The sequence below is a fragment of the Eucalyptus grandis genome, chromosome 3 (assembly GCF_016545825.1).
Source record: "Eucalyptus grandis isolate ANBG69807.140 chromosome 3, ASM1654582v1, whole genome shotgun sequence".
Taxonomy (NCBI): domain Eukaryota; kingdom Viridiplantae; phylum Streptophyta; class Magnoliopsida; order Myrtales; family Myrtaceae; genus Eucalyptus; species Eucalyptus grandis.
This window is the reverse complement of record NC_052614.1, coordinates 51,740,397-51,764,366: the sequence shown is the minus strand read 5'-3', so window position 1 is coordinate 51,764,366 and position 23,970 is coordinate 51,740,397. Positions and strand designations below refer to the sequence as shown.

Here is a 23,970-nt window from a genome sequence, read left to right as displayed (position 1 = left end):
TCGGTTTTCCACTTCCAGATTCTACGCAGAAACCAAGCTACTTTTAAACTTTTTTTGAGAGAAATGACGGAACGAGGAGGAGCGTGACGAGCACGTGGCGGGAGCGTCACGTGGCCCGCACGCGGTTGCCTTTTTTCTTCTGCTTTGGTTGCTTCGGACAACAACATGAATGACAAAACAGAAAACGAAAACGAAAATAAAAGCAGAGAGAAACAGAGCAGCAGCCTCTAGTAATGTATCTGGGGTCTGACATTGAAAACCGAAACCAGAAAAAGATTTGATTGAGCCCTGTTTAGGAGGGAAAATCCCTCCCCCATTTAAGACACCCCCCTCCCCCATCCCCCATCCCCCATCTACTCCACTACGGCAAAACTCAGCAATTACTCCTCCTCTCCCTCTCCACCTCTACACCCCACTCGAAGAAGAAGAAGCAGCAGCAGCGGCAGCACAAGAAGCACAGGAAGCAGCCTAAGCAGCCTGCATAACACTCCCTCAGAACCTCACTCCACTCCACAGAGCCACAGAGAGAGAGAGAGAGAGAGAGAGAGAGAGAGGGGCAGAAGAGAGGGACAGAAGGAGAGGTGGGCAAGAATGTTTGCAGCTGAGAACGGGCTGAAGGGCGACCCCAGGCTCCAGGCCATCTCCCGGGCCATCCGGGTCGTCCCCGACTTCCCCAAACCAGGTGCCGGTTCCTCCCTTTTGGCGGGCGGCTGTCCTTCCTTTTTTTTTTTTTTTTTTTTTTTTTGCCTTTCGTCCTTTGCGCGCGAGTGGGTTGTTGGCGGGTTGTCCTGTTCTCGGGCGCATTTTCTTGAGAAAAAAGTTGCTTGCTTTGTTGGTCTGTGAAGGGATAATGTTCCAGGACATAACGACGCTGCTGCTGGATCACAAGGCGTTCAAGGACACCGTGGACATCTTCGTCGACCGGTATCGCGACATGGACGTCTCTGTCGTCGCAGGCATGTGCTGCTTTCCCTTGTCATCTCCAATTTAGAGAGCGTAGTTCTCCGTTTTGGCCCGGCTCCTGGTGGGAATTTTCCTTTTTTTATGTTTTTCTTCTTTTGTCTGCGTTGATGGGAAACCGTGCTGGGGGGAGTTGATCTGACGCTAGTTTCGTAAAAGTCGGATGGGAATTGTCGTTATCCGTAGGCGTTGGTAAACTACAATGTTACGGACTCGGGTAGTGGGAAACGAGGAAAACGAGAAGAGAAGATCTCTCACGAGAAAGTACATTAGTCGGAAAGCAAAAAAAAAAAAAAAAATCTTGCAGATTTCGTGAGAGAATTGTCTCCTCATTGATTTCTGAGTACTACCAAAGCTGAAGTCGGTGAAAATAAAAAAAAAAAAAAAAATCTTACTTCAGGGGTAGAAGCCAGAGGATTCATGTTCGGTCCGGCGATTGCATTAGCTATCGGCGCGAAGTTTGTCCCTTTGCGCAAGCCCAGAAAGTTGCCGGGTACGTGTTTCTCTTCTTTCGGGTCTTTTTATTTATTTATTTATTTATTTATTTATAATCTTTACATGTTTTATCTTTCATTTCTCCAACCGAAGTTGGTTTCTTGTGTTGCAAAATTGAGCAGCGGTTTATACGGAGTGGCAATTGTCCATGATTTGGGTTGAAAGATCCCTTTTTTTTTTTGGTTCTCTTGACCGTGGCTGATGTTGCGATGGTCCTACGATTATGTTTTGCATGCGGCAAAATGTTGGTCATGTTTCGATAGTAGTCCAAGTGCTAGAAAGAAGTAAATTTGTGCAACATTTGCGATCAAGAATCGTGTACACAATGCTGTTCCAAGTGTTTAACTAGCTCTTCTATCATGAATTTGCATGCAGTCGTCTGGCCGGGCATGCAAGGTTTGCAGCCATTAGAAAGTCTCCTGTAGAGTGCCCAAAACTGGTGTTTGTCAGTCTGCTAAAACGGGGTTCCTTTTCTACAGTACCAAAAATGAATTAGTTCGAGTGCTGATCGGTTAATTTGATTTATGAGCCTGTTTAACTTGCATGATAGGAAGTTTACTACGTAGATGGATGATAGAGGAAATATTATCTTGAAAAGCTACGCTCTTTCAGGTTGCCTTTTCAAAATACGAACCTCAAATTAATAACAATGCAAATGCTTGTAAATATTTGCTCGAGTACTCGTATAAGTTAAAAATAAAGATGCCCTTGACAATGTTGTTAAATTGAGATTCGAATGGCAAATTGTTTAGCTCGTTTGTTGTATTTTCTGTATTAGATTCAGTAAAATGTTATAGAATAACTTTAATAGAAGGATGTCTCAGTGAAGCCTAGCTATTACCTGTGATAATATAGAAAGAATGTAATAAGAAATATAAACGCTACTTGCGAAGAAATATCACCTGATCATGTCAGATGTACCCAGATGACCTATGTAAGGAATTCAAGAAAATAAGGCCTCTATAGATAAAATAATAATGTGTAAACATTCACATTATCAGATGTGTATAAAGCATGATGTGAAACTTTTGGGGCCCAATGATCACAAACAAACCAGGAGTCTGACCACATTGTAGGGAATCATACTGAATGAGATTCAAATGCATCTCTGGCTCATAGCTATGAGTTAAACTGTTGTGTGTAAATCAAATTGTCTTGTACGTTTTTAACAACATTGGCCCCTGGTAAGTGGAAAGATTTCAGTTTTCTGTTTTCATTTTCAGGGGGAAATTGAAAGTAGGCTGAAGAATGTGTGTGAAAGCCTTCCTTATTTTAATTTTTTTTTTTTTAAATTGAGGGCATTGTAAATCGGAAGACAGTGAAATGTTCATTCATCGCTTTGAAACTGGAATAAAAACACTGAAGGTTGATAAATATTCTTTATAGTCTTTATTATTTTCAAAATCACAACTAGGAATAGAGCGAAAACAAGCAGCACTAGTACAACTTGATTTAAATTTGTCTTGTAGCAAATCTTGTAGCTCTCACAATTTGACTTCTATATAGTCGCTCATAAGCTTTCATTAAGTTCATATATTAACATGCAAAACCACATATTTCATTATGCTTTTGTACTCATCATTTTTGTTCATTTTCAAGTTTTTGGAAGAGAAGTAAAAGGTAGAAGTAATAAGTAGTTCCCCCCTTCCAAACAAGCCCCAGAAATTGGTAAGTTTGTAAAGAAGAATCAGTTCCTCAAAATTTTTGGGGTAATCCAAAGTAGGATCTGCAGAGTGAAATCCATATACCACACTGCATTTCTTACTATCACTCCTTTGTTGACAGTGTTATGCACAAGTACCCACTGTATTAGTGGAGCTGGTATCTCCAGTTCCTATTTATTTAGGGAGTGGTTAAAAAATGCCTCTGCATTAGAGATCTAGTAGTGTTGTCGAACCATGGACAAAGCTAGTGTTTGGGGAGTAGTGTTTCCTATCTAAATAGAGATCACGGAGAGATTCAATACTAATGTAAATCGTGTAAATGATCTGTCTATTTCATATGTGTCTCGTTTGTCTATTTTTGCACCTCATCTGCATTCTGTTTGTTTAGTGTGTTTCATAGAGGTAGAAAGGATCTCAATTGTGACAAGGCCTACAATACTTGTTGATGATTCATGCAGGTGAAGTAATAGCAGAATCATATGTCTTGGAGTATGGAACTGATTGTCTTGAAATGCATGTGGGTGCTGTTGAGCCTGGTGAGCGTGCAATAGTGATCGATGATTTGGTTGCCACAGGTGGGACCTTGTCTGCTGCTATAAAACTTTTGGGTAAGTCTGGCCTTTAATCTTGCTTCATGTATCGCATACGGTTTTATGTTGACCTTGATTTCAATTGTTTTGGCCAGAACGAGTTGGGGCTGAAGTGGTCGAATGTGCTTGTGTTATTGGGTTGCCCGAGGTCAAGGTAAGGCCTGCTGAGTACTGTTCTTTCCCGTCCTGTTTGCCATTGAATCTTCCCTAACGCAATGCAGCTGCATAAGCGGATTGCCTTTTCTCTGTTTTCATCATTTCTGAGAGATGATGCATGAAAATTAAACACACATTTCCTAAATGGTTTACATTGTCCATACATACAGGATTGCTGCAGGATTAAGGGGAAGCCGCTTTACATTCTCGTGGAGCCTCGCCTATCAGATGAATGCTGTTGAGGTAGGAAAATTTCCCTATAAAACTTGATGAAACTTGAAAGCATGGTTCTGGATATTTTCAATTGTTATCTTCTTTTGTCTGAGCTCTCTGCTGGACTTGACGGTCCTAGTGACTAGATGAGTATATGAGGTTTAGCTGTTGTATGCTGATGTTTAACTTAGATTTTGACTGATCCGCCATTCTTTTGATGCTTTGTCTAATGGAACATCAGAAGCTATCTCCTATCATTATTGGCGAATGTTGTGCAGTTGACTCACATGAATAGGCCTACGTAGAACATCACTGTGGATTTTGTAGTTTTCCTAGTGTAGCTTTTCTTATGACCTCGATCTTTATTTTGGCTTGCAGCTTCCTAGTCAAAGGTTGTGCTTGGGCTGATAAAGCAAAATGTGATGCTTGAGCAAATGGTTAGTGACAAGGGGATCTCGCCATACTAGGGTCAATGACTCGAGTCCTATTCCAGAAAATCTTGGTTTCTGCACCATTTCATTTGTAGTTTTGAACAGATTATCATTAGGAATACCATCAATGGATCTTTGGTTTTTTTTGTTTCTTTTATTGATTTTTTCTTTTGTAGATTAAATGCCCATTTGTATCTGATAATTTTCCATTTCTGTAGTGGATGGCAATTTAGATGGTGCAGTTTATCATTGAATGTCTAAAGCCAGGCCCATTATTCTCTGCAGATTGTTTATAATGGGCGGGTCTTTTTGGTTGGTCGTCTGGTTCAGCTTTGGTAGTCTTTAGCCCCATCGAATGAAATCAAGAAACTAATTCGGCTGTCATGATGCGAAACTACTGCACGAATGAGATATTAGCGCATTCAAGCATAAGTTAATCGCCAGAACGATCTCAACTTAGAAGGGGTTGTCAAAGATTTTACAAAGAAGTCATTGAAGTAGCAAGAAATCTAACTGAAGTCAAAATCGGTTCGTGGAACGATAGCACCGACATGTAAAGGATCGATGCATTAGAAGACGGCATGTGGGTTGCCATTCTTCTGTGCGAAATCTTCTGTATGCATTTGTGCATATGTTAATCATGTTCGTGTCGCGACTACTCATGCAACGACAGATCGATCTTCGATTTAGAATGAGTGGGTTTTCAAGATTTTACAAAGAAATAGGTGAAGGCAATGCAAAGTCACAGACGTAGCAAGAAATCCAACCTAGAATCGGTTCATGGAACGATGGGACAGGCATGTCCAGGGCACGAGGCAATGAGGCATTAGAAAATGGCATTTGAGTTACCATTCTCCTGTGCTTCTTCATGCGAGTTTCAATGTCAATATTTATAGCAGTTGGTCTACTACGCTCTCGACTTCAGAAGCTCAGGATAAACGTTATCGTCGCATTCTCGAATTCGTGGTAAGCCTTGCTCTGCACAGAACATCTGCGCAAGCGTCACCGGAGCACGGCGGTCCAATCTGATACGATAATGTGAGATCTTGTGGAGCCACTCCCTATCTTTAGGTGTGCCCTGATTGGTCCAAAAGTGATGGTTCTGATGAAGGACAAATACCTGCGTACGCACAGATCATAGAGATGAGGCATATCTGGGGAAAGGACTCAACATGTGAACTTTCTGCAAACCGCCAATGGCCCATTCTCGTGGCTTATATACAGCAAACCGCAGCAAGGAAATATCTTGTGGGGTTTCGAATTGTGTGGTATGCATGTGACCCTGCTACCTAGCTCCAAGACATTGATTAATCGAGTCGCATTTCAAAAGTGCCTCGATGTAAACCGAGGCTCATGCCATAAGCATGTCGTAGCGAATATAGCCTTCGTAAAATATATTTTCGGGTTTAATTTTGCTTAATATGACTTTCGGGATTCGGATCATTAGTGAGGGGTGTGCAAAACAAACTACCCAAATTGCGAACTTCTCGAACTGCTTGGACCAGCTAGTGAGTCAGTCCGGTTTTCTAAAACCAGGCTGAGCCAACTATAAATACATTTTTTTAAATTTTCCTTTAAAAAAAATGTAAAAGGTGAACTAAATACTATCTTGTTTAATGGTACCACAAACTATGGAATAATAATTCTTCACTCATCATTACTTCCGTCAATATCTTAAAATTTGTTACTTTCTCTCGTAGTGCATGACTTCCCTTTATAGGGGAAAAAGTGGCTGGTTCCATTGGACCGGACCGAACTAGAATCAATGGTCCAGTCATTGGTTCCCAAAATTGGAACTTGGAACCGATCCACCCCATCATTAACCAATTATTTTTCATTGATCTCCTATTCTCGATACAGAAGATTTGCCATTAACTCAATAGAAAAAAGCATACGAACTTTGGTGAGCGAAAGTTAATCGAGGATGTACCAACGAACCACATCCCTCGTAAGTATACGTAGATTTGCGTTTCCTTAGATTCTCTATGCATGTCGGCAACTTCAACTATCTACCATAGCTTGCCTTTTATGTTTTTATGTCTCTCTCTCTCTCTCTCTCTCTCTCTCTCTCTCTCTCTCTCTCTTTTGGCAAATGTAACTTGGAGTCTTGTACTCAAGGAAAAATAGTTCAAAAAACTGAAATGCAGCTTTGCTTCTTCAATTATTTAAAGCATACAAAATGGAACTATTTTCTAGGGATCTGAACTAGATTAAAAGAAATTATACAAAAAGGCAAAGAAAAAACTACGAGTGAGTATAATTAAATCGATAGATACCAGCAGCAATCATTACAGAAAACTATGGCAAACAAGCTTGCCTAGTTATATTGAATAAATGACACAACATCATCAATCATCAATAATTAAACTATCTCTTTACCCCCTCTCTCAAAGTACAAATGACCAGTGGAAAGCACATCGAACACTCGGGACGAAATCATTGCTCACAAGAACATACAAGACGACAACGTTGGAAGACACAACACGCATGAAAGTAACACAAACACTCTCCAAATTAATGATAACACCGTAATTTCGAAGACCAGTGAACCGCTCAGCTTCGAGGGAAGACCCCTTTTGACGATCTCTTTCCTATTCACACTTGAAGCCAGGAGGGATTGACTTGCCACACGCGCTGACGATGGCACTCAATGCAATTGGGATGTTCAAGTTGATTCCAAGCACGTTGGCCTTGATGGCGGTGCATAGGCAGAGGGCCACGTCCAAATCGGCCAAGCCCTCGAGCAACGCGCAGCACGGGCTGGACGGCGGGGTCCCGACGACGACGCTCACCACTCCCCCGAGGAGGTCCACGCACGCTCCGAGCTTCAGCGTGTCCCTCGGGCATGCGGCGGGGGGCGGGGACGGGGACGGGAGCGTGCACGTGTGGCAAGCATTGGAGACGGTGGCGAGGAGGAGGAGGGAGAGAATGAAAATGGGGGTGGAACGAGCCATCGGGACGAAGAAAGGAGAAGTTTTTCTAGGGCTGTTTCTGGAGCAAATGCGTGTCCTCTCTTTTCTTTGGGTTTTGGGTTAAGTGTGAGGTTGAAGGAAGGAGGGTGCTGAGTGATTTAAAGGGGATTTGTGAGGTGGATGTGTTGTGGAAGGAGGGAGTGAGGAATTGGTGATGAGTTTTGCGCCACAGTTGTGTTTTTTTGTATGCATTCGGACATGGCTGTTATGGTTCTTTGGTTGCTACTGGGATATTTGTTGATAACACAGCATGGAAGGGTCTGGGGAGAGAGAGATAGAGAGAGAGAGAGAGACAGAGACAGAGGCTTAAGAATTCAACATCATGGAGTGGCATTACCCTTCATATGTGGGGGGGAGAGAGAGAGAAATGCTTAATAATTCAACAGTGGCTTCATGAGAGAGAGAGGTGCTTCATAATTCAACAGTGGCTTCATGCAGTTCACTACCCTTCATGCACTGCTATTCTGCAAGCTAATTACACTAGGGTTTTTGGCAGTGCACTACTACCTTTAGATTAATATGTCCAATAGCATCTTAAAACAGCTCCAAATACCTACTTTGAACCAGAAATGACAGAACGAAACAACAGATACCCTCGAGCCATCCCTTCAAATCACAGTATTCTGTCGACACACGCTCGAAAAAGTTAATCGTCATAATTACATTGATTCTGAGACGTCGCAAAACGACGATCTACCTAGGCTCGAGTGCTTCTGGCCTCAAGACGATGAGCAATGCCTACGATTTTCCATTTGCTGTAACCCGCGTCGGGTTGGAATATTCTGCAGTGGTTAGATAGGCAGAAGCAAACAGACAGAAGAAACAAGGGGAGTCTTTCGTGGTAAATAGATGGCCATGGCTAGGGCAAGTTGCAGCCCCTCTGAAGCAGCGATGTGGGGGCAGTAAAAGCCATGGCTTTACAGCTCGAGACATGTGTGCTCTGATGTGCGCTCTCTTGTCTTCTACCTCGTCCAGTAAATGATAGGATCCATCGATTTCCATCGACTCTCTTTCTCTTTCCCGGCCCCCACAATTATTGAGGGCCGACGAGGGCCGGCCGGTCACATGCTCCGGATTTCCGCTTGGCGGGGAGCCGTCTCTCCAGGAGGGATCCTGAAGAGAAAATACGAGATCTCTCCATGCATGTTCCGGTCGCTCTCTTCGCGTCGAGCGCTGCCGCTTGTGGGATCGAGAGGTGACTTACGATACAGTGCTCTCTCTCTCTCTCTCTCGCTGTCTTTGTTCGCTTCTCTCTCCCGTTTCGCGGCTTTCACGCGCTGAAGGCAAGCGAGTTTCGTTTGAAGAGCTTGCGCGAGCTTCTCGCCAATCCATCTACAGGCTTAAAATGGCGATTCTAGACGCGGTTTCGACGTCCATTTCATAATTGTCAAACTACGACAGTTTTGTAGTCGATTATCTTAGAATTAAAGTTGATGGATGGAGATGCAGGTCGATATTTCGAAGATATCAAGTGAGGGCAAGTAGGTTTCGATCGAAGAGATTGCCCGAGCTTCTTGCCAATCCATCTAGAAGCTTAAAATGGTGATTGTAGATGCAGTTTCAATGTTCACTTCATAATTGTCAAACTACGATAGTTCGTAGTCGATTATCTTAGAATTAAAGTTAATAGATGAAGATGTAGGTTAATACTCCGAAGAGATCAAGTGGAGGGCAAGCGGGTCTTCATTGAAGAGATAGCATGATTTTCTCGCCGATGCCATCTAAAAGTTTAAAATGGTGATTCTTGATATGATCTCGCTGTCCACTTTATAATTGTCAAATTACATAGTTTCATAGCCAATTATCTTAGAATTAAAGTTGATTGATGGAGATGCAGATCTGTAAAAGGGTACTTTTGATTGTTAAGGTGTAAAAACGCCATGAAATACACGCGCCATCTCCGCACCTGGATCTTACTAAATGTTTCGAATGGATGAGACAAGAAATACAGTAGGATTTGTACGAGAAATTTGGGTAAAAGGGAATGGTTGTACTTGAAATATTCGATGTACGAATCTATGTTATCGCAACATCATAGCGACTTATCTAGGTTGTGCATGGGAGGGCTTTGGGATTTTTTTTCTTGCTTTCGTCATTTTTAGAAGGGTTTCGGTGGGGAGAGTTGGGAGGGCTTTGAACGTGGAAATACTTGCGGCCATGGAAGTTTCCTCTTTCGTGATATTGATGTACGTTAATTTGAAGTTTTATCTTGTTCGGAATTTCGAGTAGACGACGAAATCGCTCGAATACATACATATGTTAGGACGAACAATCTTAGTCAACATGTCCTGATCTTGTTTGTAATTCGTGCTGAGTAATTTAAAAAAGTAAAAGAAAGCACTGAATTTTGGTAACTCTTTTATTAAGGGGTGAATTGTCCAAAGAGTGATAAATTCATTGTATGAAAACCAATTTAACCCTAATTCTTACCTTTTACCAAAAAAAAAAAATCAATTTAACCTTATATCTTTCATTTGTGCCGATTTAATCTTAAATCTTTTGATGATTTGCTAATTTGATACCAAATTTTTGATAATTTATTAATGTAGCCCTTTCGCCCAAATATCAAAATAATAGGTTTTACAACTAAATTGGCAAATTTTAAAAATGTTTATGACTAAATTGATAAATTGTCAAAATATTAAGGATTAGATTAGCACTATGAAAATGTTTATGATTGAATTAGCCGTCAAATAATTGGTTTAGGAATTTTTAGACACTTATAGCTCATATTGGGTGGAGGCCATTCATTGAATTAAAATTTGAGTGAATGGGTCTAAAGCAATGGATGTCCTTCATATGGTAGGGCCCAATGTGCCCTACATTGATGAACCCTTCTTCTTTTTGGGCCGTAAATTAGAGTTCTTATTCATAGGCCCAAATCAGAACGGCTGGCCAAGATCCACCCTAATCATTCCTCATTAGGCTTAACTCCAGCGCATAAAAGTTCATTTAAAAAGAAAAAAGGAAAAAGAAAAAGATAGGGAGTTGCTTGACACCCGTCCGATGCGAGATCGCGCCAACGGGCGGGCGACGTGTGACCGTAGATTCACGGGGGCGGTTTTGCCGCGCTCTCCTTAAAAGGAACCCCCCTGTCCCTGATAACTACTTTGACTTCGATGAGGGGTGAGACCGCTGCCATGGTGTGAGATTATTTGTCAAATATTTGACAGATCTGAAAACAAAAAAGAAAAATTATTATTATGGGAAATTTTCAAATAAATATATGAAGTGGCTATGGTTATATTAAATAAGAGTCTAATTTTGTGACTGATCAATTGCATTTTTGTCATTTACATTTTTTTCTTTCTTCTTTGTAGGTGGTCGGCTGGCCATCATTAATGCCCAGAGAGGGCTGGGCGAGGTCCCTTGTGGCCATAGGTGAGGTGACATTTGTCCTAGGGGAGGCCAACCCTCGCTGGCCCCAGATGAGGGATTGCATGCTCTTGCTAGAGGTCGGCAAAGGTAATCAAGCCTTTGCCGGCCCCTTGCCAACTATAAAAAAAAAAAAGAAAAAGAGAAAAGAGTAAAAATAAAAGAAAAGAATAAAACATAATTTAAATTTAAACTTGTATTTGATGAAAATGTCCATGATCAATCGGAATATTTAGTCGATTGGTGAGATCGAACCTTTATTTGAAATTATCATGATTACTTAAGGATCTTGTTTGAGATCGGTATTTTCAATTCAAGCCTTTATTTGATACAAAATTTTCGTCAAGTCCTTATTTATTTGAGAAAATGAGGGCACCTTTGGCCTTTATTCCATTTTAGTATTTGAGGGGAGAATTATGATAATTTTTTTAATTTATTATATGCACGCCAATTCAATTATAAATATTTTAATTTAGCTAATTTAGTTTTAAATTTTTTGTCCACTTAGTCATTCTAGCAAATTTTGGGCGAAAATTGTTGACATCGATAATTTTTTTGAAATTTGCATACTTCCTTTCCATTTTCCTTTTCTTTTTCCACCAATGCTTGCTATTGAGTCTCCTCAATGGTCAATAATCAATCTTGCTAGATTTGATGAGGTCAAGCCTCACTAGCCTTTGCTTGTGGCCAGCTACCACTGAGGTGTAGAGACTAGCACCAATGGAAGAAGAAGGAAACAAAAAAGAAAGAAATGAATAGAAATAAAATAAAAGTTATAAATTTAAAAAGTTATAAGCATTGTCTATGTCAGTGTAATCTATCGCCGGACATGCCACATAAGATACCTAATGTTTACGTAATCAGTTTTTTGTCTAAAATTGATCAGAAAAACTAAATTGTTGAAAGGTTTAAAATTCAATTGGTAAAATTAAAAATTTTAAGATCGAATTAATATTCATATAATATTTTTATGGCTCTTTTGTTTGTGCGGTAAATATCCCATATTTGAGTTTGGAATATGAGAGGGGAAATTGAATTCTGTTGACTCCTTCTGTCGCCTAAAAGAAGGAATCTGGCTTTCGAGGTTGGTTAGAAGTGAAAAGCTTAATCTCTTTTTCTTTAGAAAAAGTCATGAACGAAAGGAAGGCCACGTCGGAAGTGGAGAGTCGACAGCATGGGAAAGGAATAAAGAAGATTTATTGCAATAATTATTCTTTTGGGCCGACCCATCATTAATTCAATCGAATTCTTTGCTAACTAATGTTCGTGTCCATTCCGTGGTCTAGCCTCGGTGACGTGTTATCCACTTGAGAACTTTGCTTGGTCGGCAGATGTCACAAGCCCTCCACGTGCGTCGCCGGAACCTTTTCATTCCCCGAAACTCAATCGCAACTTTTAATTATTATTGTTGCTTGCAAAAATAAATCAATAAAAAATATCTTTAATATAAACGATAATTCATGTTAAGATATTTTCATTAGTGAACCTTTTCTCAAGTGAGATATTAATGATCTAAATTAAGGGATTTTTTTTTAAATTATTAATTTTTTATGAAATAAATAGAGAAGTAGCCATTTTTATATTAAATGCCTGATCCACTTTAAATCCTATGTATTTATCTGAATAAATGAACACCCTTTTCTTATCAGATAATAGAGAAGGAATATGAAAAAAAAGGGTTGGAGGCGATGGCGAAAATTTAACTGTTCATGCATTTTATAACTTGATCGACTTGAGAACTGTACAAATTTGAATTCAAATTAATCGAGAAGCTCGAAACAAAAGACATTAAAACGAGAGTTGGGAAATAAAATGATTTTTTTTTTTTTTGTACTCTGGAAAAGTTCAGAAGTCTTATCACGATTTCATTTCAACCTATGAATTCGGTGACGAAATTTGCAAAATCTTTTAGATTCAGATATGCTTCGTTTTTTAGCTGGCGTCCTTTCCAGTTAAGCACAGAAGGGCAGGATCTATCTGCGTTATCCCAAACAGAACAGGTAGGAAAAAAAAAAAGAAAAAAAACAAAGAAAAAGGAAAAAAAATAAAAATGAAAAAGGAATTGAAATATTCTTCGGACACGACACCCAGGAAGAAGAAAGAGAAACGCGAATTTAGCTGAACACCTTCGTGCTTCCTCCTCCATCTGGAATCCTCCTCCCATGGAGCTTTTCTCGATTCGATCCGCATAGAGAGAGAAAGAAGAGAGAGAAAGTCGTCGTCTTGCTCGATCGCTCGGTCCTGCCTGGTGGTGGTTTGAGAGAGAGAGAGGCGGGGGTGGGGGCGATGGCGATTCTTTACGCGCTGGTGGCGAGGGGGTCGGTGGTGCTGGCGGAGTTCAGCGGGACGGCGACGAACGCCAGCCAGATCGCGCGGCAGATCCTCGAGAAGATCCCCGGCGCCCAGGACAGCCACGCCTCCTACTCCCAGGACCGCTACATCTTCCACGTCAAGCGCACCGACGGCCTCACCGTCCTCTGTATGGCCGACGACACCGCCGGCCGTCAGTCCCCTCTTCCCCATCTCTCTCTCTCTTTTGCCCTTTTCTGCCCTCGATTCGGTTTCGGGGCGCGCGCCCTTTGCCTGCCTGAATTTCGAAACTTTAGATGAATTTGGCTTCGCTTTTGTGCTGAGCAATCGCGCGGCTTGATATTGCTGTCGTATCACGTGTTTCCTGTGAGACTCGTATGCTGCAGGGCGATGACACTGTGTCCACACCTTGATCCCCATATGGGGGCGTTTAGAATCGATCGCCTTTTCGGCAAAAAACGTGATCTTTCTTTACCGAGCGGGTGAAATTCACGGACTTTATGTAGAATTCGACCTGGACACGGGTGATTCGCAGTTTCACCGTACACCCATTTAGCCTAGCTCGCTTCCCGAGCTAATAGCGGCGGTGTCATTAGCATTCTGAATTAGAGGGTTTCGGTGGTGCTAATTTGATGCTTGAACGCTGGTCTCGGGTTTAGGTCTTTCGTGTTGCTGGACCTGGATCTTTTTACGGCTGTACTTCTTCTTGTGCTTCTGAAGATATGACCGCCGTGTTCGCAGAACTAGCAAACCCGCAAATTCGAAATGGGACAGCTTTCTTGCTACCAAAGCATCGTTTTCAGTCTTACATGGGTTTTATATTCAGACCCCTTTATGTAATTGGGCTGAGGGGACACGGGATCTAGCTACGATCAATCTATCAAGATGCTTCGAATGGTTGCCTTATTTGTTTACTGCTGCTAGTTTCATGTGATTAAGGGATTGGTCCGTATCTTGATTTTCTATCGAATTCCTAAGTTGAAGCGCTCTGGTTATGGTTTGGGTCCTCTTTATTCCCATCGATTGGTCATTGCTTGGTTTCAGATTGCTTTAGTAGGAGATTTGGCTATTGTGAAGAATTATAGAGCTTTTAATAGGCTTAGTTTAGATTGAGAAGATCCTCAAGCATTGTCTTCTTTATCTCCTCCTATGATTGCAGACAGTGTGGTCTAGCGTGTTGTTTGCCTCTTTCTTCTGCATGTCTTTTAGGATAAGCAAAAGAGAAATGCTAAGTGAGATTGTTTATTGCATACTTATTGATGTGGTAGGGTCTTTCTGGGTCTTGAATATGGTCTACTTGACTAAATGCCCATATACAGTCTATTTGTCACTAAAAAAAATCAAATTTGTATATCAGTCTTAATATGTTTTATCATTGTTCATAAGCAAAACTTCTGTTGGGGGATATATGAATTGCCATTAAATTTTTAGTATGATTTGTCATATTCATTGTCGATTCAATAGCTTTTCATAAAGAGAGATCTTCAATGCTGTAGATGAATAGTTTCTGCAATACTTGCTAATTTGAAGCCATTTATACTCAACTATTGTCTATTTAGTTCCAGCATTGTGCGATATCCTTAGACATCTTTCTGGTATATTTCGACTAAGTCCTGTTATAAATTGTGTGCAGGGAGAATTCCGTTTGCCTTTCTTGAAGATATCCATCAGAGATTTGTTAGGACGTATGGCCGTGCAGTTCTCTCTGCTCAGGCTTATGCCATGAATGATGAATTTTCAAGGGTTTTAAGCCAGCAAATGGAGTATTATTCCAATGATCCAAATGCGGATAGAATTAATCGGCTGAAAGGTGAAATGAGTCAGGTAAATTCTGTATCCTTGTAACGTAATATAGTGTCAGTGGGTGTATGTCATCAGCGTTTCGCCGACTAGTATTTTCAGTTATTGCATCAGAAGGCTAGTCGATGTTTAGATTTCATAATTTAGGTTCGTCTATTAAATATCTGTGAGATGGATATATGATGTGTATGTAGTAAATCACTGACATTTCATGCTTAAAAAATAAATGTGGTGGGTATGCATTGGCTCAAATTATTGGTTTTTGAATTATTAGGGTAGATGTTCCTTTTTGCTGACGTTGGTCTGCCTTAGGTCCGAAATGTCATGATTGAGAATATTGACAAAGTTCTGGAAAGAGGTGATCGCTTGGAATTGCTGGTTGATAAAACTGCCAACATGCAAGGAAACACCTTCCGGTTCAGAAAGCAGACTCGTCGCTTCAGAAGTAATGTATGGTGGAGAAATGTGAAGCTCACGTAAGTTCTGAGTTCTTTATCAATTTAGAATAATCTTCAATGAATCCAAATAATCATCAGTTATGTTTCATGTAAAGTCTGGTCTGAAGACGACTAAAACCTGATTTCATTGCAAAGTGAAAGCATTTAGCATTTATGCTGATGAGTCAAATGATAGTATATTAAGCTTCTTGAAAACTGCAGTGGATTCACATTATATGGTTGAAGATTGAATTCTTTCTTTCCATCAATAGTCAATAGTACACAAAGCATATTGGGCACAAAATAGAGCCCATGGTTTTGCTACTTCCTAATTATAGATAGAGAGGCAGGGCTTTGGATGTTGTTCTTTGTTTTACTGATACGATGTTATTTCTGACACTTTGCAGGGTCGCGCTCGTTGTTCTCCTTTTGGTGATTGTATATGTTGTACTAGCGTTTGTCTGCCATGGCCTTGCTCTACCATCCTGTATAAAATGATGATCGATGATTGGTGAGCTCTTAAGTATTTTTCTCCCTGCGATTGATTTAGCCTCCCCTGTTTTTTTGGTTCTTTGTATTTGGGTGAAATTGGGGATTGTTGTAAGGTGTCTTGGTTCTCTTCTCCAGGATTTGGAATACTTCCTTGTGTGGTTGTGTGAGCGTTTGTTTCTAATGGAGAGTGGAAGAGGTTTAGGTCTCTCATCTACCGTATTGTGGCTTGATGAGTCAAGAACAAGAAATTTTTTCTGGTGTAAAATCAAAGAGATTTTGCTTAGACTTTGGATTCTTTTCTTCAATGATGAAAATTGGCCAATCTAGGATACGCTTTTTCTGCTGCGATTGATGTGTGTGTGGCCAAAGAGGAGGAAGAATGTAAAGAGGAATGCCCCAACTCCTGATGGAGCTATGAAGCCAGCGTTCTTGAACATTTTCAGATGCTGATATGAATTTGTGAACATTCATCGAGTGCAAGGTTTACTTTTTTGCCAGGAAGGTTCTATAACTCAGTTGACCGAATCATAGGTTTTTCATCCGTGGGCGGGTCGGTAACTCTGATGTTAATCTTCCCAGATGCGTTGTCATTTCTAATCTTTCATTGGTCATTTCTCAAATTTGTTAATAAGTTTTGGATTATGTAGGATTGTCCTTTTTGTGGGATGTGAGTTCCCATGGTGAGAGATGTGAATGAGATGGAGAAACTCTTCTTTCATGGTGTTAACTGAAATAGAGCCATCTCTTTCCAACTTAATCTAAACTCCCACGCTCACGAATCTCAATGATAAGGACATGATTTTGCAGCACCACGGTCATGAAAGAAAGGTATCAACAAATGGTCAACGTAAATGCACTTCGCACGCTACAGGGCAATGTCAACTTCAGAACTGAAAAGATGTCTTATTTTTTATGGGACATTGGTCAAATATAACAGAATAATCACAAGGACTTCTTGTGTTTCAAACCAATCCATAAGCACGTCCTAGATAGATTCCACAGATCCAATATTTTTTTTACCTCGAGCCCGAGATCCTAAAACTACGATGTCTTGGCTTCGGCTTCAGCAGCTAAAGGACTTCGCTTTGTAATCGATAAGAGTTTTGAACAGGGCACTGCTGGTAATTGCAATCTTTGCTAGCTGTATAATATTGAGGCGATCGACTTTGAATGATTCAGTAAACAAGCGAAGCGAGTTATATCCATGTAGTCAATAAGCGTTTATCGCATTTCTCTAGCATCATTCTTAAGAAAATTCTTAAGAAAAGGAGAAATTGATTCACACGTATATACAAACGGATTAATATTATGAGAAATCCCAATTTGATATGCATGTGATTAATTTATTTAAAATTAATTTTTTGACTACAAAAAAAAAACTATAAATTTATATATTTATGACAAATTTACTATTTGTTAGTTTATGTTAAATTAAATTAATACCAAGAAGATATATAAATTGGTATATTTATGGCAAACGGATGGTAAAACCCAAAATTAGTAGACTTATCAACTATCACGTGTCATTCAACTTAATTAATTAATGATAAATTTGTCACATGTATACTTATTTGTGATTTTTCGTGATATTAATCTTATACAAAATATCCGCATTATAATGTTCCATTTTTCACATATCCCGTATTCTTTTTATTTTGTCTATGGGAGGATTTCTTCTACTTTACAAAAAAAGAGGAAACGCAATTCAAGTCCCCACGGGATTCTGAGTTCCAGGACTTTCTATTAATTTCCATGAATTTAAAGGGTGCAACCAATGCTCAAAATGCTTTATGCCACCACGGAGCGCCACAGGAACAAAGCAAAAGGAGTGCCGTAGCAAACGAAAAAGCCCGCGAATTTCGCGTGCGAACTGGTTTATCCCGAGAGGAGGGCACGGCACATAGCACCAGTCGAAGAAAAGAATCGAACCCGCAACAGAGATCCAGTATTATCGTTCTTAATTCATCGCCATTCCTTCAAACGATCCGTTCAAGATCAATCACATCCACCTGAAAGTCTCGCTTTCCACAATGCCACTTACTTCTGCTCATCACATGATCACCGGGAGCTAGAGTTCTTGGCAGAGTTCTCGAATTCAGACCGACCCTTGCAACATCTTGCACAAGAAGAGGGAAAGAAAAGGAGGAGGAGGAGGAGGAGGGAATAATGGGTTTCGTCTCCGGCCTGATCATCGGACTAGCTCTCGGCATCGGGTTGGTTTTCGCTTTTGCTTATTACGAAAGTATCCGATCCAAGCGCCGTTCCGATTTGGTACGCGCATATACATGCCTCTTGTACTATTTCTTCTCTCTGAATTTTGGTGTGATTCTAATACGTTCGTCACCCTGGTGATCTTAGTCTATCAGCGCGTGCGTGCATGCATGCATATGGACGATATACAAGACTCCGCTGTTTCTGATTAAATTTGTTTCTCTGTCTCTTATTCTGTATATTTCTCTGATGTGTTGAAGGCCGCGACCATCGCGGCGTTCGCCAGGATGACGGTGGAGGATTCAAGAAAGATCCTGCCAGGCGAGTGTTACCCTTCTTGGGTTGTCTTTGCGCAGCGACAAAAGTTGAGTTTTTTTTTGTCCATATATACCTCACAATTCTTAATGTTTATTATCGTATAATCATGGGTGAATTATCATTTTGTGAATGTTCAGTTATTAAGTTTGTATCCATGGGTATGTGCATGCATCGTTTCATGTGGCGCTTTACTGTAAGAAACTAATTTTTGAGCCACACAAACAGATTGTATATTAATGAGGCAACCGCTCTGAGACTAGTTTATTTTACTAATTGCAGTTAAATTGGCTCAACATCCAACTTAAGAAGATTTGGCCTTATGTCAATGAGGTATTTTCTCTCTCTTGCCCTACCACCTTTATCAATCTTTCAGTCGTTATGATGTATACAGGAGATCGGCTGTTGTTTTTCTATCTTGTCCTGATAATGTTTCTAATCGTCGATGCCCCAGGCAGCTTCTGAAATGATACGAAGTACTGTAGAGCCAACTCTTGAGCAGTATAGGCCAGCTGTCTTAGCATCTCTCAAATTCTCCAAGTTGACTCTTGGGACAGTGGCTCCTCAATTCACAGGTTCTTGTTTTCAAGTTAGGACAGTGGTACTAAGTAAAAAGTCCCATTGCTTGCTAAGAAAGAATCAAGATCATGATGCACAGAAATGAATTGCTTGATACCCTCCTCTGTTGATTAAGCGTGTCAGACAAATCATTTTTAGAGTAAATGCAGATTAACATTGCAAAATTGAGCTCTTTACGAGCCTTTATTATAGTCTAATAAGCAACTCGTCAATTAGAATTACTGACAACTGTTTGGGTACTTTACACTTGTTAATGAAGTTAATGAGATATCTGATTGTAACGCCATCATTGCTTCGAGGGAAAAAAAAGAATTAATACATTGAAATTAGTAAATGGGGATAACATTAGCTATTTCTGGCGTTTTTTCCATCGGTGAATATGCATTTGAGCTCCATTTGGAAAATTGGTTGGCCTCGCATTTCTGGTGTACCAGGAATTTGGATTGTCGATGCTGAAAGCAAAGGTGGGCAAGTTACCATGGAGTTGGAAATGCAGTGGGATGGTAATCCTCGTATAGAACTTGATATCAGAACACGAGTTGGCGTAGGCTTGCCCGTGGAGGTAATTCTATTTACTGCTTTTTGCTGCATGGGCCTTTGTCTCCCAGTTTGGGTCGATGTCAAATTTTCAGTGTTCCATGGATGCTGTAGCGCATTTTTGTTGGGCTTTGGCAGCTAATATTCACAGTTGATTTGGTATATTTGTTTTCTAAAACTGGCATTCAGGTCATGCTACAAGAGTGAACTTACAGCATTCTTACTGTTTCACCCTGTTATATAGGTGAAAGATATAGGATTTACTGGGGTTTTCAGGCTAATTTTCAAACCGCTAGTGGATGAAATTCCTTGCTTTGGAGCTGTTTGTTATTCTTTACGAGAAAAGGTGAGATTTAGTTTCCTTTCTCTCACCCTGATCATCTAGAATACTATATCATGATTTATAGAGTACTTTAAGGTCTAAAATTTCAACATGGGTTTATGCTTTGTTGGACCCTCTTTCCGCACAACATACTGCATTCGACGCTCACACTCGGTGCTCGTTCTCGTGCCCTTTCTAGCAGAAGAATCTTGACTTTAAACTAAGCATTGCTGGTGGCGATATAAGAACAATCCCTGGGGTTGCTGATGCTATTGAGGTTGGCTATTTGCTCTATCCTTGCTATTTATGTTCTGTGCCAATGATTCAGATGTCACAGAATGAGTGTGCTCACTCGATCAATAAAATCATGTATGCATTTTCAGGAAACAATACAAGATGCTATTGAAGACACATTGACATGGCCAGTGAGGAAGATTGTTCCCATACTGCCTGGGGATTATAGGTACAAATTGATCCTTCTAAATTTCGACCTATGATGGCAAATTCACTCTATTGTTGTCTTCACACTCCTGATGATGTACTCTGCTAGATGTTTACATCTGAAAAATGCAATGCTTGAAATACTATAAATTTTTTTTAAGTGTCCGTACAACTTGCTAGGCGGACACTTCGTATCGCTGGCCAATGCTGTCAAATGTTAGAACTTCACTAACAGAATGTAGGGTGCTTAAAATGATGGCATGAGTAGCCCATCTTCTGTATCCATCGACAAAGTTTCTTAAGAAAAGTGACGTCCGCATCTGTTTATCCTTTTTCTACATAGAAGTGCTCTTATACCAATGCGGGATTGTTTGGTGTTCTTTGGCTATGCTCTGTGGCAGTGACTTGGAACTGAAGCCTGTTGGGACATTAGAAGTGAAGCTTGTGCAAGCTAAGGACTTAGTCAATAAAGATCTTGTTGGGAAATCTGATCCATTTGCTGTTCTGTTTGTGCGTCCGCTGCGGAGCACAATGAAAACTAGTAAAACCATTGTAAGTGAAATAACTAGCTCCTTCCGTGATATTAAGAAAGAAAACCTGCTCCAATATACCTAGAATTATCTTTTTCTAGGAAAAACAATGGTTAATTCCCTTGTCTCGGTGTTTTCAGAACAACCAGTTAAATCCAGTATGGAATGAGCATTTTGACTTCATAGTTGAGGATGTATCAACCCAGCGCTTAACAGTAAGAGTTTTCGATGATGAAGGCGTTCAAGCTTCTGAACTCATGGGTTGTGCTCAAGTTCCATTAAATACGCTTGAGCCTGGCAAAGTGAAGGATGTGTGGTTAAAACTGGTGAAGGATCTGGAGGTGCAAAGAGATACAAAGAACCGGGGTCAGGTCAGATAGCAACCTAGATTTTCCCACATGCTCTTGTTGATTTCACCAAAATTTTTATTTCCTTTGCTCATGAGAGAAACTATTTGTTTCCTTCAAGCATTATGAAGGAAACGTCACTATCAATGACAAAGCATGGATCCGCTTGGTAATTCATTATGAAGGAGAGGATCTGTTGTAGCGTAGCAATTTTGAGTGCAAGTTTACGTTTTCTTTTAGCTGCATTTGCTTGAATTTTGATATTTTTTTTGGCTATTTAAAAACATATGGTCCCTCTTTTGGAACGTTTCTTGTCACTAGGTGCATTTGGAGCTCTTGTATTGTCCCTATGGCATGGAGAATGTCATAAAGAATCCATTCAAACCGGATGTGAAATTGACATCACTTGAGAAGGTGCTTGAAGGTGGCCATGAAGCAGATGCAGCTTCATCTCAGAAGAAAAAGGATGTGATTGTTCGAGGGGTACTATCTGTGACAGTGATCTCAGCCGAGGAATTGCCAGCTACCGATTTGATGGGAAAAGCCGACCCTTATGTCGTTCTTACGATGAAGAAATCGGGAGCCAAATTTAAGACAAGGGTGAGATCCTGTAGCAAGCAGCCTTATATATGTTTAAATCTTTTTGCACGAAAATATTCAAGAGAGCCATTTTGTCAGCGTCAAGTGCTTCCACCCACCTAAAGCTGCTTCGGAAGTCCTGGATTGGATTCTAAACATTTTTAAATGAAGCCATCTGATTTATTTTCCATTTGTATTCTCGTATCTCTATTTCCTTCTTGTTGACTTCTAACTGTCTTTAGTTCTTCTGTTCTATTAGGTGTTGAATGATGTTCTGAATCCGGTCTGGAATCAGACTTTCGACATCGTTGTGGAGAATGGGCTGCATGATATGCTTATTGTAGAAGTTTGGGACCATGACACTTTTGGAAAGGTACTTCTCTCCTCCTAATTCTTTTTTACTTTTGTTATTCACCTTCAAAATATGACGTAATTTATAGCATGTAACATAAGAGATGCATGATTTTCACTCTTTGTGATGATACTTAAAAATCCTTAGAGGTCCCTGCCATGGAGAACATCTCAGCAATCTTTTTCTGTCATTTTTCTACGTCCCATGGTTGGAAAAGATTAATTCTGTGGTTGCTGAAACTTCTGGTATTTTCTTCTTCTTCTTTTTTCTTGTGATGTGGCAGACGAACTACTCTAAATACAGAGGAGGACACAGTATAAGAGCACCTCACTATGTAAATCAAATATGATGAAAAGCAATACTGTTTTGGAAAGGATGATGTAAGATCACATGTGGATTGCAAATGGTAGATGTCTCGAAAACTTTTTCGATAATTTGAGGTTTTTTAGCTCACTCTGCAGATCTCAATGGATAACTGGACAGTCTAGACGAGAAAACAGATAAAAAACATGAGGCTTGTGAAAAATCATATATTGAATGGCGACTTCCAGACAAATCTGGATAGTACAGTGTCACACTCTTGGTCTCCTCTTGTTCTTGTTGATCAGCGAGTACTAGATCTCTTGCCTAATTCAATATTGTTTTTAACTTTTCAGGAGAAGATTGGAAAATGCATAATGACACTAACCAGGGTGATATTAGAAGGGCAAGTTCGGGATACTTTTCCTTTAGATGGCGCGAAGTCGGGAAAGGTTAATTTGCATCTAAAGTGGACTGCGCAGCCCGTGTTCCGCGACTATTGACGGTTGAGCGAGGGGAGAATATTCCATCCCAGTGATGATTCTCAACTTCTTGATACATTTGCAGGCTCATATGCGTGATACATCATAAAGAAAAAACAGATGTCATATGATTAACTCTGCAACCATACAAACAAATTATACTGCTTTGCATTTTCGGTAAGAGTTTCAAGCAAAAGTTAATTACAGGAGAGATGCAGATTAGTTTTGCGTTTGGAGACATCAGAGAACAGTGTTGTATCAAGAGGAAGAACTACGAATTTCTTGTTTCTTTTTAACGCATTACAATTTACACTGAGATCCTTGTACGATTAGATAAAGCATCTATTGTTGAAGAGTTCAACGCATATAAGCTTGCACCATAAAAATTCAAAGGTGGCGTGTGGCTTATCTCATGAGAGAAGCTTTTTCTCCAGCACAAGCAAGTACCAGGGAGTTACTCTGATTTACATTTCATGAAGATCGACAGGGAATGAAGAGACATTACTGTTCGTCCTCTTGCCTGTCTGCCTGGGAGTTTCATATGTAATGGGAGGTGATTTTCATTTAACAGCATAAATTTCTCATCTATTTGCTTAACGTGAATCAGTTTTATGTTTGATGTCAGTATCTGAAAGGGATCTGATCATTGACGGATGGGCAGCGAGATTGGCATTTAGAAATATTCAAGTTTAAAGTTGTGCAGAGAAGCAATTGAGCTGGGGCATGTCTAACTAGAAGTTGGACCATATTCTTTCATTTTCCTCATCAAATAAACAGCTTTTGTACATGCCAGTGTGAATTTGAACAGATGTGATTGTTTAAGCCGGAGAAAAGGTTTCACAGCAGGTGTTGAGAGTTCTTGCATCGGAGAGGCTAAACAGTAAAAGTTGCAGTAGTAATGCAACACAATCTCGACCTGCCAGAAGACAAGAGAGAGAGAGAGAGAGAGAGAGAGAGTTGTTAATTACATCAGGGCTCAATACCCCAACTAGATATGGGAACACAAACTTACACGTATCCCATTTACATATCAATGACAAACATACACATCTACTTACCTCCCATTTAAGTCTGCATGCC

The 23,970-nt window shown here is 40.2% G+C and overlaps 4 protein-coding genes across 6 annotated transcripts; all 4 read left to right on the top strand.

The window, feature by feature from the left end:
* The first annotated feature begins 326 nt into the window (after nucleotides 1-326).
* On the top strand, nucleotides 327-4,803 carry LOC104437662 (adenine phosphoribosyltransferase 5). Its single transcript, XM_039308079.1, has 7 exons — nucleotides 327-682; nucleotides 846-956; nucleotides 1,361-1,453; nucleotides 3,578-3,727; nucleotides 3,805-3,863; nucleotides 4,036-4,108; nucleotides 4,457-4,803. Exons 1-6 carry the CDS (start codon nucleotides 592-594, stop codon nucleotides 4,105-4,107), a joined length of 576 nt encoding a protein of 191 aa, XP_039164013.1. The 5' UTR covers nucleotides 327-591; the 3' UTR covers nucleotide 4,108; nucleotides 4,457-4,803.
* A 1,800-nt stretch (nucleotides 4,804-6,603) lies between these two features.
* Nucleotides 6,604-7,622, top strand: LOC120291506. Its single transcript, XM_039308981.1, has one exon. It carries the CDS (start codon nucleotides 7,150-7,152, stop codon nucleotides 7,543-7,545), a length of 396 nt encoding a protein of 131 aa, XP_039164915.1. The 5' UTR covers nucleotides 6,604-7,149; the 3' UTR covers nucleotides 7,546-7,622.
* Nucleotides 7,623-7,881: 259 nt separating this feature from the next.
* Nucleotides 7,882-16,613, top strand: LOC104437660 (vesicle-associated membrane protein 711). 3 transcript variants are annotated; one of them, XM_039308980.1, is made up of 5 exons: nucleotides 7,882-7,887; nucleotides 13,118-13,359; nucleotides 14,800-14,990; nucleotides 15,279-15,442; nucleotides 15,811-16,613. In XM_039308980.1, the coding sequence occupies exons 2-5, from the start codon at nucleotides 13,143-13,145 to the stop codon at nucleotides 15,899-15,901; spliced, it is 663 nt and encodes a 220-aa protein (XP_039164914.1). In that variant the 5' UTR covers nucleotides 7,882-7,887; nucleotides 13,118-13,142; the 3' UTR covers nucleotides 15,902-16,613. The 3 variants fall into 3 exon arrangements, with proteins under 3 accessions (XP_039164914.1, XP_010048951.2, XP_010048950.2); XM_010050649.3 differs by lacking the exon at nucleotides 7,882-7,887 and having other exon boundaries at nucleotides 12,939-13,359; nucleotides 15,811-15,914; nucleotides 16,031-16,613; XM_010050648.3 differs by lacking the exon at nucleotides 7,882-7,887 and having other exon boundaries at nucleotides 12,939-13,359.
* Nucleotides 16,614-17,731: 1,118 nt separating this feature from the next.
* Nucleotides 17,732-23,718, top strand: LOC104437659 (synaptotagmin-5). Its single transcript, XM_039308982.1, is given in 13 exon segments — nucleotides 17,732-18,166; nucleotides 18,367-18,485; nucleotides 18,685-18,754; nucleotides 18,876-18,996; nucleotides 19,435-19,562; nucleotides 19,782-19,883; nucleotides 20,062-20,136; nucleotides 20,243-20,322; nucleotides 20,702-20,852; nucleotides 20,971-21,201; nucleotides 21,499-21,777; nucleotides 22,016-22,129; nucleotides 22,765-23,718. Coding segments are annotated over 13 exon segments (1,722 nt in total). The 5' UTR covers nucleotides 17,732-18,061; the 3' UTR covers nucleotides 22,912-23,718.
* Nucleotides 23,719-23,970: the final 252 nt, after the last annotated feature.

Excerpts from the sequence above, each read along its gene's own strand:
- LOC104437660 (XM_039308980.1), top strand. The coding sequence starts at position 13,143 with ATGGCGATTCTTTACGCGCTGGTGGCGAGGGGGTCGGTGGTGCTGGCG. Across the intron at positions 13,360-14,799 it reads GGCCGACGACACCGCCGGCC|GGAGAATTCCGTTTGCCTTT; the intron begins GTCAGTCCCCTC and ends AATTGTGTGCAG. Across the intron at positions 14,991-15,278 it reads TGAAAGGTGAAATGAGTCAG|GTCCGAAATGTCATGATTGA; the intron begins GTAAATTCTGTA and ends GGTCTGCCTTAG.
- LOC104437662 (XM_039308079.1), top strand. The coding sequence starts at position 592 with ATGTTTGCAGCTGAGAACGGGCTGAAGGGCGACCCCAGGCTCCAGGCC. Across the intron at positions 957-1,360 it reads GGACGTCTCTGTCGTCGCAG|GGGTAGAAGCCAGAGGATTC; the intron begins GCATGTGCTGCT and ends ATCTTACTTCAG. Across the intron at positions 3,864-4,035 it reads TTGGGTTGCCCGAGGTCAAG|GATTGCTGCAGGATTAAGGG; the intron begins GTAAGGCCTGCT and ends CCATACATACAG.
- LOC120291506 (XM_039308981.1), top strand. The coding sequence starts at position 7,150 with ATGGCACTCAATGCAATTGGGATGTTCAAGTTGATTCCAAGCACGTTG.